The sequence below is a fragment of the Wasmannia auropunctata genome, unplaced genomic scaffold (genome assembly GCF_000956235.1).
Source record: "Wasmannia auropunctata unplaced genomic scaffold, wasmannia.A_1.0 LD334880.1, whole genome shotgun sequence".
In the NCBI taxonomy this organism is placed as follows: domain Eukaryota; kingdom Metazoa; phylum Arthropoda; class Insecta; order Hymenoptera; family Formicidae; genus Wasmannia; species Wasmannia auropunctata.
The window spans coordinates 343,997-359,913 of record NW_012028010.1 but is presented as its reverse complement, the minus strand read 5'-3'; the positions used below and the strand labels follow the sequence as shown (position 1 = coordinate 359,913).

Genomic DNA, 15,917 nt, shown 5'->3' with positions numbered 1-15,917 from the left:
GATCTAGATAACGGCGGGTGCCTTCTACCAGTCTTTTTTCCTTCTCCATTTCTAAGTATTTTAATTATTAAAAATCATATTGAACCCTGCATATATTACTATATTTTTCTTTCCTCCTCTTTCTCTTTCTTTCTACTTTATAATAAATTATCAAATGTACTTTGAGCTATGATTACATACGTTTTGTTTTCAGAATATCGCACTTCAAATAATTCTTGTATATGTATATATATATATATATATACATATATACATATATATATGGCACAAATAAATGTAATGCTTACTTTGGCTATTTCTTCCACGCAAGTATATAAAGTGCGAGGAATGTATAATGATTATAAATATATCTTAATATGTGGGACATATTTGGAAAATAGATTTAACAAAAATAATAAATTATAATTAATTCGTGTTTATAGAAAAACTACAGAAATTAGATTTAGATTAAAGATTCAAAACGTAGCTATTCGATAATGTAATTATACTCTGTGTGTGTTGGTAATACTTTTTAATTGAGTTTTTTTATGTACTTTAAATATTTTTCAATTAAAGTAAATTTTGGATCTTTACTAAAATTTTTCTCAATTAATCACCAAAAATTAATTGTGCGAAATTGCAAGACTTATCCTTTTATAATATTTATTAAAAGTTTCCCACTCTAATGATTATAACAGTTTTACCATTAATGTTTAATGTTTTTTAAATTCGTTACTGCAAACCTAAAAAACCTAAACAAATCATATTTTTCTCTTCAAGAAATCAAATTTTATTTTACATCTTGGACCAAATTAAAAATCTCTTGTAATTTATGTGAAGGATTTCTGAAATTATTCTGAGTGCTTTTAAAAATAAGTACATATAAACTTATATAAAATTTATATGAATTCTTTTTTATTACTTTTCTATGTCAAATCAATTCCTAAAATATGTCCTATATATTAAGATTTACATATATATTTTCTCTCATTCCTTCTCTCCTTTACTTCTTGCCCTAACTCTTTTTCTTCTTCCTTCTCTCTCTCTCCCTCCCTCCCCTTCCCTCCCCTCATCGTTTTTTTGTTAGATTATATGATCTAACGATTCGATATTCAATATTATACCTATACACATAAATATAAATTTGTAACATCTCAATTAACAGTCAAAATCTTTCAACTACTTTCGATTTGTCTAGCGCATGCAAGAACGTATCACAATATATGTGATATCACAATCATATCGATATTAACCAATTTACGCGATTCAAGTACAAATTGATTTATCGTCCTCGCAACACTGTTTAAAATCATGAAAAATATAGTTACAATATTCACATGCTCACTTGCTCCTCACATTTACAATCGACAAAAATGTCTTTAATATTGACAATTTTAAAAATCAGTAATCAATCGTCGCTGATGTTACCGCTGATTCATAATTCAAGGAAAGACTGTTGTCGTGCTTTGACGTTTAATCGCTGGTAGCATGGACGGTCCTTATTTTTCTACAGCATACTAAAACCGCCACAAGCTAGATCTACGTGGTGCCGAGGTTGATCCTACAGTAAACAATCAGAAATTTTATCAGATATAACTAAGAACGACATTCAGCTGTTGTCATGATTTGTCACGGGTAGAATAAAATTTGTTTAAATTCTATTATTGTTCTAACATGAAAAAAAAATAGATGAGAAGGATGCAGTTTACACTATATGGGATGCATTTAGAATACATAATAAAATGTAAAAAAATTATGTGTTATTCTCAAATAAAATTTTGTCGATGATTTGATGCAAATGTAAAAGAAAAACATATTTCAATGAGCGCATGTTATAAAAGTATTTAATTCATGGCACTCTTTCTAAAATTAAAATTTAGAAATTAGTTTATCATTTTATTAAGCTTATTTCAGTTAACATAAGTTTTAATTATTTAAAATTAAAACATTTCCGTAGTAATTGAAATATACTTCATAAAATAATGAACTGATTTATGAAATTGCTAAATTAGAATTAAATGGTTGTATTTGTCATTAATTCTAATGCTGTGGTAAACAAACTGTCATACAAACATTTTGTGTTATAAAATAATTTTAAATAAAATTTGTAAGAAATTATTCGTTTAAATTTGGATGAAAAACAATAAGTTTCCATATTTATTAAAAATTTATGAAATGTAGTTGCACAATTGTTTGGTCTCTCGAATGCAACCATTCTTTTATGCAGAATAAAAAAAAAGAACAATGAAAAAAATATGCATATTTTTGGAAAACATATTTGTACCCGCTTGTGTTACGACATCCTCCTTTATCTATGGTTGTACCGACCAGCATGTGAAACAGCCACCATCTCTATGGGTAGAGATCCCCTCCGTTTGACAAATGCTTCGGGAACCGGATCGCGCTTTCCTATTTCTCTCTTCCACTTGAGCCACGTACCATTGTCGTTCCCGTCGGTAGATCCACCGGTGAACATCTCCGGGCCACCACTACTTCGTCTTCTTAAAATCTTTTTGCGGTTTCGCGGTTTATTATTTACATTATTTCTACTAAATAGATCGCGACGTAATTCGGATATGTCTGCTGGTATTGATCCTCGTCTCGGAGAGAGCATCCCGGACACGATACTATCAAATTTACTAATGCCGTTATTGTTGCTGCGGTTACTGTTATTGTTGTTATTATTATTGTTGTTTATTGAAATGCTTTCCCGCTCGCCTGAAATAATATAATGCAAAATTACGTTCCTGTGTTATGATACTGTTAAAATGTACTTACTGGTTAAAGTGAGGACATTTTCCAAAAGATTTTCTAATGCAGTCTCTTGCGGAAGACTAGCTCTTCGTAGATCCGATAAATTGTCTCCTCGATATCCTAGAGTTAACCGGTTACAACTTCCACCTAATATGGAGAATGTAAAAAGAGAGTGTATTCGCGATGCAAATGGTAAGCTTTACTTCTAAATGAAGATTGTAAACTTAAGTTTTATTTCTTTAATAAAAATGTGTATTAAAAAATAACTAAAATTAATTATTATAATATGTTACCATATAATTTTACTTTATTAGTATTAATTTTTATTAATTTAATTATTTTTTCTTCCAATATTACATTATCTGTAAGATACTAATTTTTGATAAATATAATGCATATGCAATCGAATATAAATCACAATGTGTACCTTGATGTTTAGTAATATCAGTTGGTACTGATCCACGTCTACAATTATGATCAACTATGGTAGATGTGTTCGTTGAAGTAAAATCATCCAATCTCGATAAAAGACCAACTGGGGCTGATCCGCGTCTTTTCGCCCATCCCTAAATTCAATATAGTAGGAGAAATTGATAATACATGTAATAATAATTAAAAAAATGTAAAGAGAGAAAGAGAAAAAAAATTTACACAGTAGTGGTTATAAGTTATTAACAAAAAGTGGGGGCAAGAAATACAGACGAAGAATAGGATAGGATAAAAAAGAGAGCAGTGTGAGAAATCGAAAAGAGAAGGTTTGGGAATAATTAGAAAAGATTTGTTCAATGTTTAATACAACAAGGACGGAACAAAGATAAAGATAAGATGGAGGTAGAAAGAGTGAAAAGAAGTAATAGGAACTAGAAAAGAGTTGAGAAAGAAGAATGAGGAGGAAAGAAAAAAGGGGGAGAGAGAAGAGAGGGGGGAAAGAGGAAAAGCATCTTAACAGATAGTAGGTACAGTAAGTAGAAATAAAGATGAATGACATCCAATCATTGAAATATTTGAAGAAAGAAGGAAACGAATCGAAGTTAGATAGACGTAGAAGCGTAAGCAGGCGTCTGTGCATGTGCGTGTAAGTTTAGGATAGGAAAAGAATTGCAATATTATAACGAAAATAATATTTACAATCATTGTTTACAAAATTATATATGATGCGATTATAAGGGGAAGTCCTTGTAACCCAATAGAAATAAATCCATCTATTATGTCACAACAAAAAATTATGAAGAATATATTAGTATATAAACACAAAATTTTTAACAAAAAACAATTTTTGCCAGGTTTTTAAACATTGCACTACAATACTATTCTTAGTACTCTCTAATTAGTTTCAATTACCAATTTCTATTCCTCTTCAATCTTTTAGCTTGAGAGAATTTTTTAATATTTAAAAAATTGAAATAAAACTTTATTACTTACATTTTAATGTGTTTAAAAATATTAATTTTTATAAGAAATGTTCAAAGAATTTTATTGTATTTCTAAAGATTGCAATGAATTGTAATGTAATCATAAGATTAATGTTTCAAAATAAAGATTTGTTATTTTTTATTGCAACCACATTGAAGTAGAACATCCAAATGGAGCAAAAAAATTATTTAAGTAGTCTCTACTACGTAATACATAGAGATAACTTTTTTATTTCCTAAATAGTTGCAAGTATTGATTAATAAAACTTGAATTGATTTGACAAATTTATAAAATTTAGTTCAATGGATTTAAAATCAAAATTATAGGACATATGTATATAGAATAAATATACGAAAGATGAGATTGAATACACAAGATCACAATAAAACTCATATATTCATCTCGAACACGAAATACTAAAATATTGAAATGAGTTGCAAAGAAACTAATTCATTTCGACGTAAAATATCAGAAAAAAATGACATCTTTCATATACGTTATAATCCAACATAGCTACAATGAAAAATTAGTCTTAAAAGTAAATCATTGCTAGATTACCTGATTGCCTCTACGAGATAACGCTTTAGCGAAGTCGTCATTCGCACGGGGATCAACATTTTCCTTCATTTGCGCATCGGAACTGAACTTCGAGACCTTTGAATTTTTTTCTTTCACACAATCCAACTCCTTTCTATTGCCACTGACAACAACGGCTTCCTTACTCGAATCATCGATACTTCTTTTTGGCTCACTACCACTGTCACTCGACGAAGATACACTATGATTAGGAGGCGAATCGGGAGGACTACCGATAAAGAACACTTTGTGAGTGCTAAGCTCAGAAGACACGGGTATTGTGGTGTACCGTCTACCTGCTTGGTCGACCGTTATCGTTTTATATTCTGTGACAGAAGTCGAGTATCTTCGCGGCTCTTCGGAATATGCGCTCGCAGCCGATGAAGTAGATTGGTCTAATTTTTTGGACAGCAACGCAGTAGTTTGCAGTTCTTGAACCGTTAATCTCGCGTCGCGACACCTAGACTCGGTATTGCAATCTAAATTCGACCTACATTCCGCGATACACTTATCAGGAACACATTTGCTCTTGTCGCTGTGAGAGCCCGTTAACGTAGCGTAGAACATCTGCGTGGGATCTGGATCTTGAGCGGAGGAAGGCCTTTTATGCTTATGCTTAGAAAAAGTATCGTCGGTACGAACAATCTGTATAGAATGGCGACGCTGCGAATTGACAGTATGCTTCTGTTTTGTTGGATCCAACAAAGTCAAGCCTTGTCTTTTGACAGACACATCCGACTCCTTGGAGAGCGCGCTCGACACGCTGGATTTCCTCTGATGACGCGAGCTGGGATCGTACGAGCAGTACCGGCCGCTCGAACACGATTTTTCTATCGTGCGGCTCGACGAGCTGACGGAATCGTCGGCTTCCTCGACCAGCATCTGCGTGTAGCACTGCGTCATTTCCGCGGTCGCGGACATGTACCTCGTTCTCACGCACGGTGGCTGAATCGGCGGGAAGGTCTGCTGCCGCGTGAGGTGCTTGGTATGCGCCGCGCCGTACTGATCCGGTTGCAGCACTGTATTCAATCTCGATGCTTCGGCGCTGCTCGTAATACTGGCTATACTCGGCTCCGGTAGGAGATTCTCCGCGCTAACCGGTCTCTCGGCGCTAACGTTCGGTGACTCGGACATGTTACTTTTGGAAGACAATAGGGACAGCGAGCTCGGCTCCAACAAACTTTGATCCTCTATCTTCCAGAATGGATTTTTCGCCTTGACCTGCTCGCTCGGCAAACTCTCTCTCCTGGTGGTCTGGCTTAAGGGCAATTGCAATGGCTTCGATACGCTCAGAGGAACGGAATGACGTCTGCCGACGCGATCGAGGCCAACTCGTCCTGGCAGCGTCGGCATTCGCGCCGTTTGCACGTAAGTCGCCGGTATCAGCAGATCGATGCTGCCCGAATCTTCATCGGCGGCCGTTTCTTCGCCCGAACTGATCGCGCCCTCGGGCTCGTCCAGCTCGGAGATCTCGGCCTCTTTCTCCTCGGTTATCTCCTGGTTGATCAACGCCTCCCATTTTTTCTGATTCATCTTCAAATATTCCATTAACGACACGCTCAGACCGTCACCGAGGAAACGATGCCACTCCACGTAGAGCGGGGTGACGACGTGCTTGAAAAAACCAGCTTGGATTTTTGGGATGCTGGTGGTGTGTCGATCGCACAACGGCGTCACCGGAAGATTCAAACGACGCTCGTAATCACCCTGCCTGAAGAACTCCTCGCAAACCTTGTAAGACCATTTCCTGGATATGTCCCACGGCCTACACGGATTGGAAATGTCCGCGCATTTCAGGGCTATTTGCAGGATGAAATGACGATCTTCCGCGCGTTTCATCTCGAGTGAATTGTTGCTCAAGTAATCCTGCAATGCGAGAGATAAAGAAACGTTGAGGATTAATTCGTGTAATCGAGAGAAGAGAGTTAACGTTAAGAAGATGTACCCTGAAGCGCGTGAGAAATTCCTGTTGTCTTGTAATATCTGTCGCTAAGATCAGTGAACTGATATGCCGTTGAAGTTCTGGTCTCACGTCGGCCGGTAGTTGTGCTGAAACACCGCTTTCTAGAAGACATCCTATAGCCGATCTCCAGTGATGATTTTCAAGAACAGAAGTATTCTGAAAGTTGTTAAGCTTTTTTACAGACAAACATTGCTTACGTAAATAATTTAGACATTATTTATGAATAATAATAATAATAATTGTCAGAAAATATTGAAGACCTGTTGTTCGGAACATGTTAAAAATTACATAAAAATTTAAAATATAATTTAAACGATAATATTCAAGAAATAATTTTTGAGAATATTCTGTTTATAAAAGAACGTCATATAACTAGTATAAGTTTTATTTTTTGAATGATAAATTGGAAAAAATATCCGTGGCATATTCGTTTCTCATTCATTAAGCTCGGACACGGTTTTACTTTGATCAAATATTTACAAATAATTTTTATGAAGCAAAATATCAAGTATTTGCAATTAATTCACGTCAAGCTAACGACGTTCTTAAAGTGGTGTGACTAACAAACAAAATCGATTCATGTGAAATAATATAAAACTTTAACTTTAATTTATAGAAAAAGAATTTTATCAATTAGAACTATAATTATATAAATTCTTCAAAAAGCATGAAATTAACTTAAAGAATAATCATCTACTTTTTTAAATATTTGTAATTATTTATAAATATTATTAAATTTATTCATATTTTCAACATGTAACAAGCATATTTGTTTTCATTTTGTAATCGTATTTTATGTGAGCGCGATCGATTCATAGTCGACAGGTCCCGGATTTGAGTTCTCATCCCACGTATATCTTGATTTTTTGTCTCGAATCTTTCTCATCCATTTTATAAAATTTGATATTTTTCTCGTAAAAAAATATGTCGAGAGATATATGTATTTTCTTTCATCAAAGTTAAATATAAAAATGTTCGACCAAATATGACAAATCTTGTATACAAAAATATGCTGTGTAGTTTAGAATTTAAGATTTTCAATGCCATTCATAAAGGCGCAACTAAAAACGTATAAAATTCCGTTTAACAAAATAATGTTAATCTTAAAATCTTTTAAATAAATCTAAAAAAAATTCTTTTTCTATTCTCAATTGCTCTCTCGAACAGTGAATTTTTTTTCAAATATTTCTTCGTATCATTAAAACCAATAGAAATATTTCAAGCGATCAAGGTATACTCTGTGTATACACAGTATATAAAATCAATTCTCAGATTTTCAATTATTTAATTAAACAGAGATGTTCCTACCTGATAAAGCGCAGCTAAATGATTACTCGTTGCGACCAAAAATGGTTGATTGACACCCGGATGATCTAAGTCATGCGTTACAGCCGCTATCAAGGAAGCCATAATTTCTAAATTGGTTAGATGTGTTTTAATCTGCAAAATTATAACTCCGTCATTCTGTCTCACTGAAGAAATGAGATTATTACATGCTGTCTAAGTAGTCAAAAATTCTACATCTGTCTATAAAGCTGCAAAGTGAATGTATAATTACCTTTTTTTCTTGGAGGAAGCAATGCATTGCCTGAGTGACATCCGTGGCATGTATACTGTTGTGGTAAGGATTTGTACTGTGATAACCCTCCTCGATAAAAGCTTTAATTAAATAATTACATAAATTATTTGCCGTAATTTGAATTGACCATTTTTCAAACATTTCTATTTACTTTTGCTTTCATTTTTTCTATCTTTTTTTATTTTTCCCATTTTTTTCTACACAATAAAAATAATACAAATCTCTGTCTCTCCCTCTTTCAAAAAAATATGATCAGATATAATGATTTATAAAGTATTATTTGTTTTCTGAAGAATTACGTATATTACGAAATGTTTTACAGATATCTTTTGTAAGATAAAGATATTTGTAGGATATAACGATAAAAAATATATTTATAATTTTTCTATATTTTTTGTTTGCACCAATATTTCAGTGAGCCGTTACAGTTATTCTGTAAATTTAACATACATTATATATTTTTTAAATCGTTCTTCTCATTACTTTAAATATACAGTATTTCGATAAAATCATATATCAAAAATAAATATTTTATAAAATATTTCATATTTTCCATATTATGATAAAATGCATATTTATATTAAAATATTCGTTTTTGATGATTTCATAATCAAATCAATATACATACACAAATAAAGTAATAAAAAGAATTGAGTTATATAAAAAGAAATATACTTATATTTATTTCAAACATTTAAAACAATTTTATTTTAAAAAAATAAGACATATTATCCACCTAAAGATCACCTTTCCCAAAAGATTTATCTCTCTATAAATAGTATAAATCTAGCATCTCCGTCATTAAAAAAAAACTCGACTATATTTATGACTATATAGTCATAATTAAGTGCTCATTTATTGCTAATTTATTGCTCTAGTCGAGAATTTATTGCTTCTACTCATTCGCAGGAAATTAAAATTAAAAGAGTGCTGCCTTCACGTTACCCTAGCATCCCCACTCCCGAAAAACACATACAGAGTACTATAAAGAAAAAAAATAGGTCACACTTCTGACGGATTTTTTTAACTTGAACAAAGAACAATAAATTTCGGACTATTTTAAGAGCAAACAATTTTAGAAACACCCAGTCATAAATATAGTTAAACCTTTTTTTTTAGTGGTGGAAACTAAGGTCACAGAGGTAAAAAATTTAGTAACAAAATTCGTGAAAGATTTCCTATAAACTTTGAAACACCAGAAGAGATTTCTTTTATTAGATCCATTTTATTATAACCTTCTTCATTTTTGACAACACTATTTGTCATAAAGTGATATTCCTATAATGTACCCATTACTGTTTTGCATTATAATTAATATAGAAAAATAATAACTAGCTTGTTTATAAAGAAATCGCGGGATTTAAGTGTCTGCTTACCGAATAACTTCCATACTGTTACGACATCCAAACTGAAGTGTTGAAAAAGTCCATAACAATGGAAGAGATGGACACATAATACTGGCAGCGAACGACCTGGAAATTAAACACGATATTACGTGTGGCGATGATTTAAGTATAAATGAATTAATGATTATGTTTTAATTCCTTTGTGAGTCTGTGCATCTATTCAAATTAATCTGTTAATAATGCTTCAATAATTTATGTAATTTATGTTAAACCTTTTATGTAATTTTTTAATATAAAATCCCTTTTTTATTATTTATATCTGAAGAGTTAATTGATATTTGATAATAATGTCATATTAAATTATTTTTTAATATTTTAAATATTTTAAATATTTAAATTATTCAAATTAAAGTACGAAATATTGACTGCGCTACGGCATTCTCTCTTTTGTTCAAATATTTAAATATTCAAAGTTATTATTAAACTTTTTAAATTGCAAGTTTTCAAATTTGTTTAGAGTTGGTGCATGTAGTAAACCAAATTTTATCCTACTCGATTATTAAAAGTTATTTCGCGTATAATAAAATTTTTTTCCAAAAATGTTGTAACTAATTAATTAAAAAATTAAGGGGATAGAAGATTTTAAGTTACATATAGATTTTTTTTAAGAAATTGGTAACAATGTAGATCTATCTATGAATACTTTCAAAAAAAGAAATTTTATATATAGAAACGTTATGTATAAAAGTTTTTTTAATCAGTTCCTGAATGACCCTTTAAAATAACTACCTTAAAAAAATTCACAGTATACCTAGTAAAATTTAAGGTATAGTACTCCTATTATAGAAGTTTTTAAGTCAATGTGCGTGATATGTAAAAAAAAAATTTTTTTAATTTCTATTGGAGTATTTTCACAAATTACATCACCATACAGTTTTTTTACCTCAAAAGTTATCAATGATAATAAAATTATTTTGAAAAATTTGTAATACTAAAATATAAAATAAAAATATGTAATTCTATAATTTAAAATTCTACAATTTAAAATTGTTTCATTAATATACTATAAAAATATATGTTAATTATTATAAAAATTGTATATACAACATACATAAATGATAATTTCAACTGTACTTACCACCCGTGACTGTTTCCAACGTGAAAGCATTAAAGCGCCAGTTTCCAGCTCTTTGTAACACGCACTGTAACACATATAATCCAAATATGATAATACGATACGAGAGTATCGTATCGTATATTAGATTAGAAAAATAAATAATAAAATCATATAATTAACATTTTTTTCTTCATACAATTTCATATACTTAATTAAAAAAGATTTTTACTTTGACAGAATTTTAATTCAAAATCTGATTAAAGTATTGTACAGAATTTTAATTGAAAGCCTATAGTTAAAGTATTTAAAGTCTAAAGTATTGTTGAACGTTGGAAAGTTGCAATAATAATTTTACCATCATTTTTATTAAAATTGATTCAAATTATTTTTAAAAAAATTTTAATACACGACATTATACATTATTATGTTTGAATTAACGATTCTATGAAATATATTTTATGATGTATCCGTTTATACTCAAAATATCAACAGTCTGAATAGTGTTCATGTTTTTCCTGACCTAATTGATGATATCCGCAACGCAGAACGTGCTACAGATAAAATTTATATTTTGTTCAACAACAAAATTTTTCATTTTTTCAACGATCTATGTAATTTTATAATTTTTTAATTATGGTACGCGCTTTAACTGAAAATCATTTACCATTTAAAGGATATAATTCCCAGAAATCTGGGAAATATATATCCACCTCTCTCATTTTTCTGCAGTAAACGAAAAATATGGACGTTCCAATGTTCAAGCGCATTGGCGTGAAACAAAATGATATTTTATTCGTGCGCACTATGTGTGAAACGAAAAGCATTCATTATAACTAAAGCTTAAAAGTTGAATATAATAGGAAATATAGCTATAAAGTAATAATGGGGAAAAAACTGATTTTTGTACGAATATTACAATTTTTAAAAGAATTTTTACATTTTTCAAATAAAATGTGTAAATTACCTGCACCAGTCCGTGGAATATGTCGTCCAAGATACCTGGTTCCTGATTCAAGGATCTGGTAGTAAGCTTCTTACGCCGTCTCTTATGCATCGTCAGAAATCGACCTGTATGCCTGGGCCTATATCGATCGACGTCCAGACTCTCCAGCAGAATTTGTTCCGCATCCGATAAACGTCTGAATGCTGCTTCTGCCGTAGATAATCCATCATGGACTTCTGGTAACGTGGTCGATGCACCAGAATTACGAAATAAGCTGCTATCTATGAAATAGTAAGCGTTTTCAGTATGTCATAAGCGATAAATTATCTTTTTTAAATAGGGAAAAATTATTTCTTGATATAAAATTACAGTTTTATTTATAAGATAATGTAAAATAATTAGTAGAAAAATGAGTTATTGTGACATTTATTTTTCTTTAATTTTTATATAAAATACAAAAAAAACAAGTAAATAAAAACTAAAAACTAAAAAAGTATAAAAATAATATTAATGTGTTTAAAAATTAGACATTGAAATATTTAAATTATTAAGTATTTAATTATTACTTTAGAATTATTTTATTCGTGATCAAATTTGATGTTTCATAAATGAGATGTTAGCTATTAATGAAATAATACAGATTTATGCTAAAGACAAAATAAATTTATAAACTCTACAACACTACATGTATGATTTGATTTCGATAAGTGAAGCATGATTATAATCGCGACTGACAAGGAAAGTTTGACAATTGTAAAAAAAAATTTGAAACATTTCATAAACCTAGAATAGACGGACCTAATCACGTAATAATTTTTTGTTGTGTCTAATAAATTTTAGAGATAAAAATATTCTTTTGAAAAATATCCGTTCTTTTCTTTCCAAATATCATTCAAACTATAAAAAGTGGAGAAAAATATTTTAAATAAAAGATTAAATAGTTTTAAAAAAGAATGCTTTGTAAAATAATAATAAAAAAATTTTCAAAAATTAATTTTTTATTTCTCTCACCACTTAACATTTTTTTTCAAATTTTTGAAATTTTTTTATAACCAAATCAAAATTATTTTATATTAAGAATTCATCATAATCATATATAATAAAGTTATTAAAAAAAAAACTACTTATGAGAATTAAAAGTAAATTGTCCGATTTAGACAGATTATAATATTTCTCTTCAAATAAAATGGAGAGAAAAGATAACACTTTTCTGTTATAACATGATCTCGAGTAATCGATTGAGCTTAATAAGAAGTCGATCGGTCCAGTTGTTATTGAGAGCTGATAATTGTGTTTTTGCTCAACTTGACGGCTCGTGTAAAGATACACGGGATAGTTTCTCGCGCATGCACTTGGCACGAGCATACTATCGTGTCTCTTAATTTCTTCTTCAAGAAATCTAGCTATTACCACTACTTTTTGTATTAATAGCAAATATGTCACTTTATTGATTATTATTTTAGTAAAATGCAAAAGAAAGAAGAGGTTAGAGGTATAAATGGTTGGGTGATAATGATCGTTATTTATCTCAATAAGAGAATGGCGAATAAGAATGCCATAGGACATATAAATGGTGAGATGAAATATAAGAATGTGTTGGCATGAATGCACCTTGAGTAATTGCAGAAAACGAAAAGAAAGATTGGAAAAATAAAGGAGAAAAAGAGACTGCAGAAAGCGAGAAAGATAAGGAATGTAGAGAGATTAAAGAAAATCGGAGAAGAGAAAAGAAAAGGGAGATAGAAAAAAAGAGAAATAGAGAAGGTAAAATGGAAAGAAAGAGAAGAGAAAATATAGGACAAAAAGAAGATGAGAAGAAGGGAAAGAGAGAGAACGGAATGAAAAAAGAAAGATAACAGGGGAAGAGAGAAATGCAGGTACTTGTGGTACAACACACGTAATGTCCGGAAGATTTATTTTTACACGGAAAGTCTATAATATCTATATCCTATATTATATACATATACATATATATAATAATATATATCTAGCAAGAAATAAAGAAATGACGTTGAGCGCATTCAAACCGGGAAAGCAACTAATTATCAAGCGAATGAACATGCATTAAATTTGCCAAAAATTGTTAGCATATTCTGTTGCAGCGGCTAATCTATAATAACATATTTTATCATCCTTGTTGTCGTCGCTTAGCTAGCGATGATATTTAGTTTATTACAGGTCACATTTATTTTCGTTTTTTAACTGTGTCAACATAAGTTTTTATCTCTGTTATCGGTTATTTATGCTATAAATTTAATAATAATTTTATTTACATTTTATTAGAGTCTTCATTTACATATAATACAAATGTCTTTAAAAACATATAATATTCAGAACACGAAATTCCGTTTGTTAGTGGGATCCTAGTATTACTGATAATAATAACGATAATTTCTACTATCTGTTTCAAAAATTATACAATGTACGAGCTGCGTTTGTTAGCCACGTAGCACTCGCTTGGCAAACAAACCGGCAGCTTTGCCGCCTTGAACGCACCCATCGTGTCATTATCTTAATAATATTTCTATTATCCCAATATCCAATATAAAAATAGGAATGATTAACTATTAAATTGCTCTTATATCACGTCACAATAAAAAGTCAATCATTTTTAGTATTTGCGTAATTTTTATTTTGCTACTTAAAAATAATTTAAATAGAGGAAAAAGTTGAGCATCTTTGTCAAGACACTCATTCTTGCTGCACAAGTAATGTAAAACAAGTATATAATCATAAGCCATAGATTTTACATTTTAATTCATCGGACAAATCACTGATTAATATTAAAGTATGTTAAACTTTAATAAACATTTGCATTTTTTGCTTTAAATCATACGCCATTACACGGTCACGGCGCTGAAGCTGAGATACACTCTCATCTTATCAATTTGATATTAGTAATCAATTTAATATTATGGATACTAAAGAGTATCTTATAAACCCGTTTAATACGTTAAGTTTGTTTTAATATTTTAATATTAAGCTACGAGTAAGTAATGATATTAACCTGACCTAGTCTAATTACATCATATTAAAATAAAATATGAGATATGTATGTGTGTGTGTAAAATGTGAGATATATGTGTATATTAAGATCAAAATTATATCTTTTGCCTTCCTAAGTGCGTAAAAGTTTAACTATAAGATGTATACAATACTATTAATAAATGCTTCTGCATAAAATGCATATTTAAGATTTCATTGATTTTTTGATAAAAGTAATTGTTATTTTAACAAACTAATCATACAGTAAATGTAATGAACCATTATGTTGCAACTTTACATCTTAATTCGATTGCTACAAAGAATTCCCTAAGTGTTTGCAATCAAATTTTTGATATTATTAAAATATTTTATTTTATTTTATTCAAAACATGTTCTGTTTAATACAGAATCGTGTGACGCGTATCACTCATAAAATAATTACTACATGACCTACATGATATCGCCAAATAAAAATTATAGAGTTACTCACCGGAAATACACACAAACACCGCATTCTGTCCCTCGCTGTCTACCGTTACCTCGCCAGTTCGCCTCTGTAATAATTAAAATGAATTTATATTATTACCATTAATTATTATTATCATTCTGTATAGATCTGGTTTCACTTAATTTAGCGTTATTGCCAATATAAATAATTAATTACTGCAAGAGATTTTCAAATAAAAGTAAATATGGATGTTTTTTTTGAAAGAGAAATTAATATAAAGTGTAATAATTTATTATTTATACAAAATAAACGTCAAAAAAAGACGTTACAATTAATATTTTAGAAAAATACGTTTTTATAAAAATAAAAAGTTATATTGACCTAATTAAATAAAGCATTATCAGAACTTTAGTTGTAAAATAAACAGGAACGATCAAAACTCTGTCAATTCTGGTTCAATTGACCTACATAATTAACATCACATTTGGTATATTTAACAGAAAATTAATTAATCATGATTTTCTAGTAATTTCTAAAAGAATTTTGATTCATTTGTTGTTCATCAGACATACTAATTAAATTCATTTTATTTCCAATTTATGTTCCAGTTTTTTTTTTTTTTCATTATAAAAACGCATTTTTGATAAAACGCGATATGAGGTAGGATGTATATGCGTTCTAATCACATCTAAGTTTCTGATACTCGAATCATTGATTGGTGACACTTCTTTCTTCGCATCCTGAACATGAAGTAATGTTCATAACAGAGATATAGTATTGGCTATATATATATATATATATATATATATATATA

General features: G+C 30.1%; 1 protein-coding gene and 1 long non-coding RNA gene across 4 annotated transcripts in view; one reads left to right on the top strand and one right to left on the bottom strand.

Annotated features, from left to right (window-relative positions):
• Positions 1 to 1,248: 1,248 nt before the first annotated feature.
• The window catches only part of LOC105457889, a 47,078-nt gene continuing 32,409 nt past the window's right edge, over positions 1,249 to 15,917 (bottom strand). For all 3 annotated transcript variants that reach the window (XM_011702818.1, XM_011702817.1, XM_011702816.1), the window contains 12 exons: positions 15,146 to 15,209; positions 11,692 to 11,951; positions 10,749 to 10,812; positions 9,641 to 9,736; positions 8,244 to 8,344; positions 7,994 to 8,125; positions 6,668 to 6,841; positions 4,705 to 6,588; positions 3,161 to 3,299; positions 2,758 to 2,880; positions 2,308 to 2,697; positions 1,249 to 1,540 (listed from right to left, as the gene is read on the bottom strand). In XM_011702818.1, the coding sequence (XP_011701120.1) occupies positions 1,497 to 1,540; positions 2,308 to 2,697; positions 2,758 to 2,880; positions 3,161 to 3,299; positions 4,705 to 6,588; positions 6,668 to 6,841; positions 7,994 to 8,125; positions 8,244 to 8,344; positions 9,641 to 9,736; positions 10,749 to 10,812; positions 11,692 to 11,951; positions 15,146 to 15,209 (3,471 nt within the window). In that variant the 3' untranslated portion in view covers positions 1,249 to 1,496. The remainder of the gene's footprint in view (positions 1,541 to 2,307; positions 2,698 to 2,757; positions 2,881 to 3,160; positions 3,300 to 4,704; positions 6,589 to 6,667; positions 6,842 to 7,993; positions 8,126 to 8,243; positions 8,345 to 9,640; positions 9,737 to 10,748; positions 10,813 to 11,691; positions 11,952 to 15,145; positions 15,210 to 15,917) is intronic.
• LOC105457887 lies at positions 8,230 to 11,788 on the top strand. The gene is made up of 3 exons (XR_975462.1): positions 8,230 to 8,306; positions 9,600 to 9,776; positions 11,701 to 11,788. It is a non-coding gene; the product is annotated as an uncharacterized LOC105457887 (long non-coding RNA).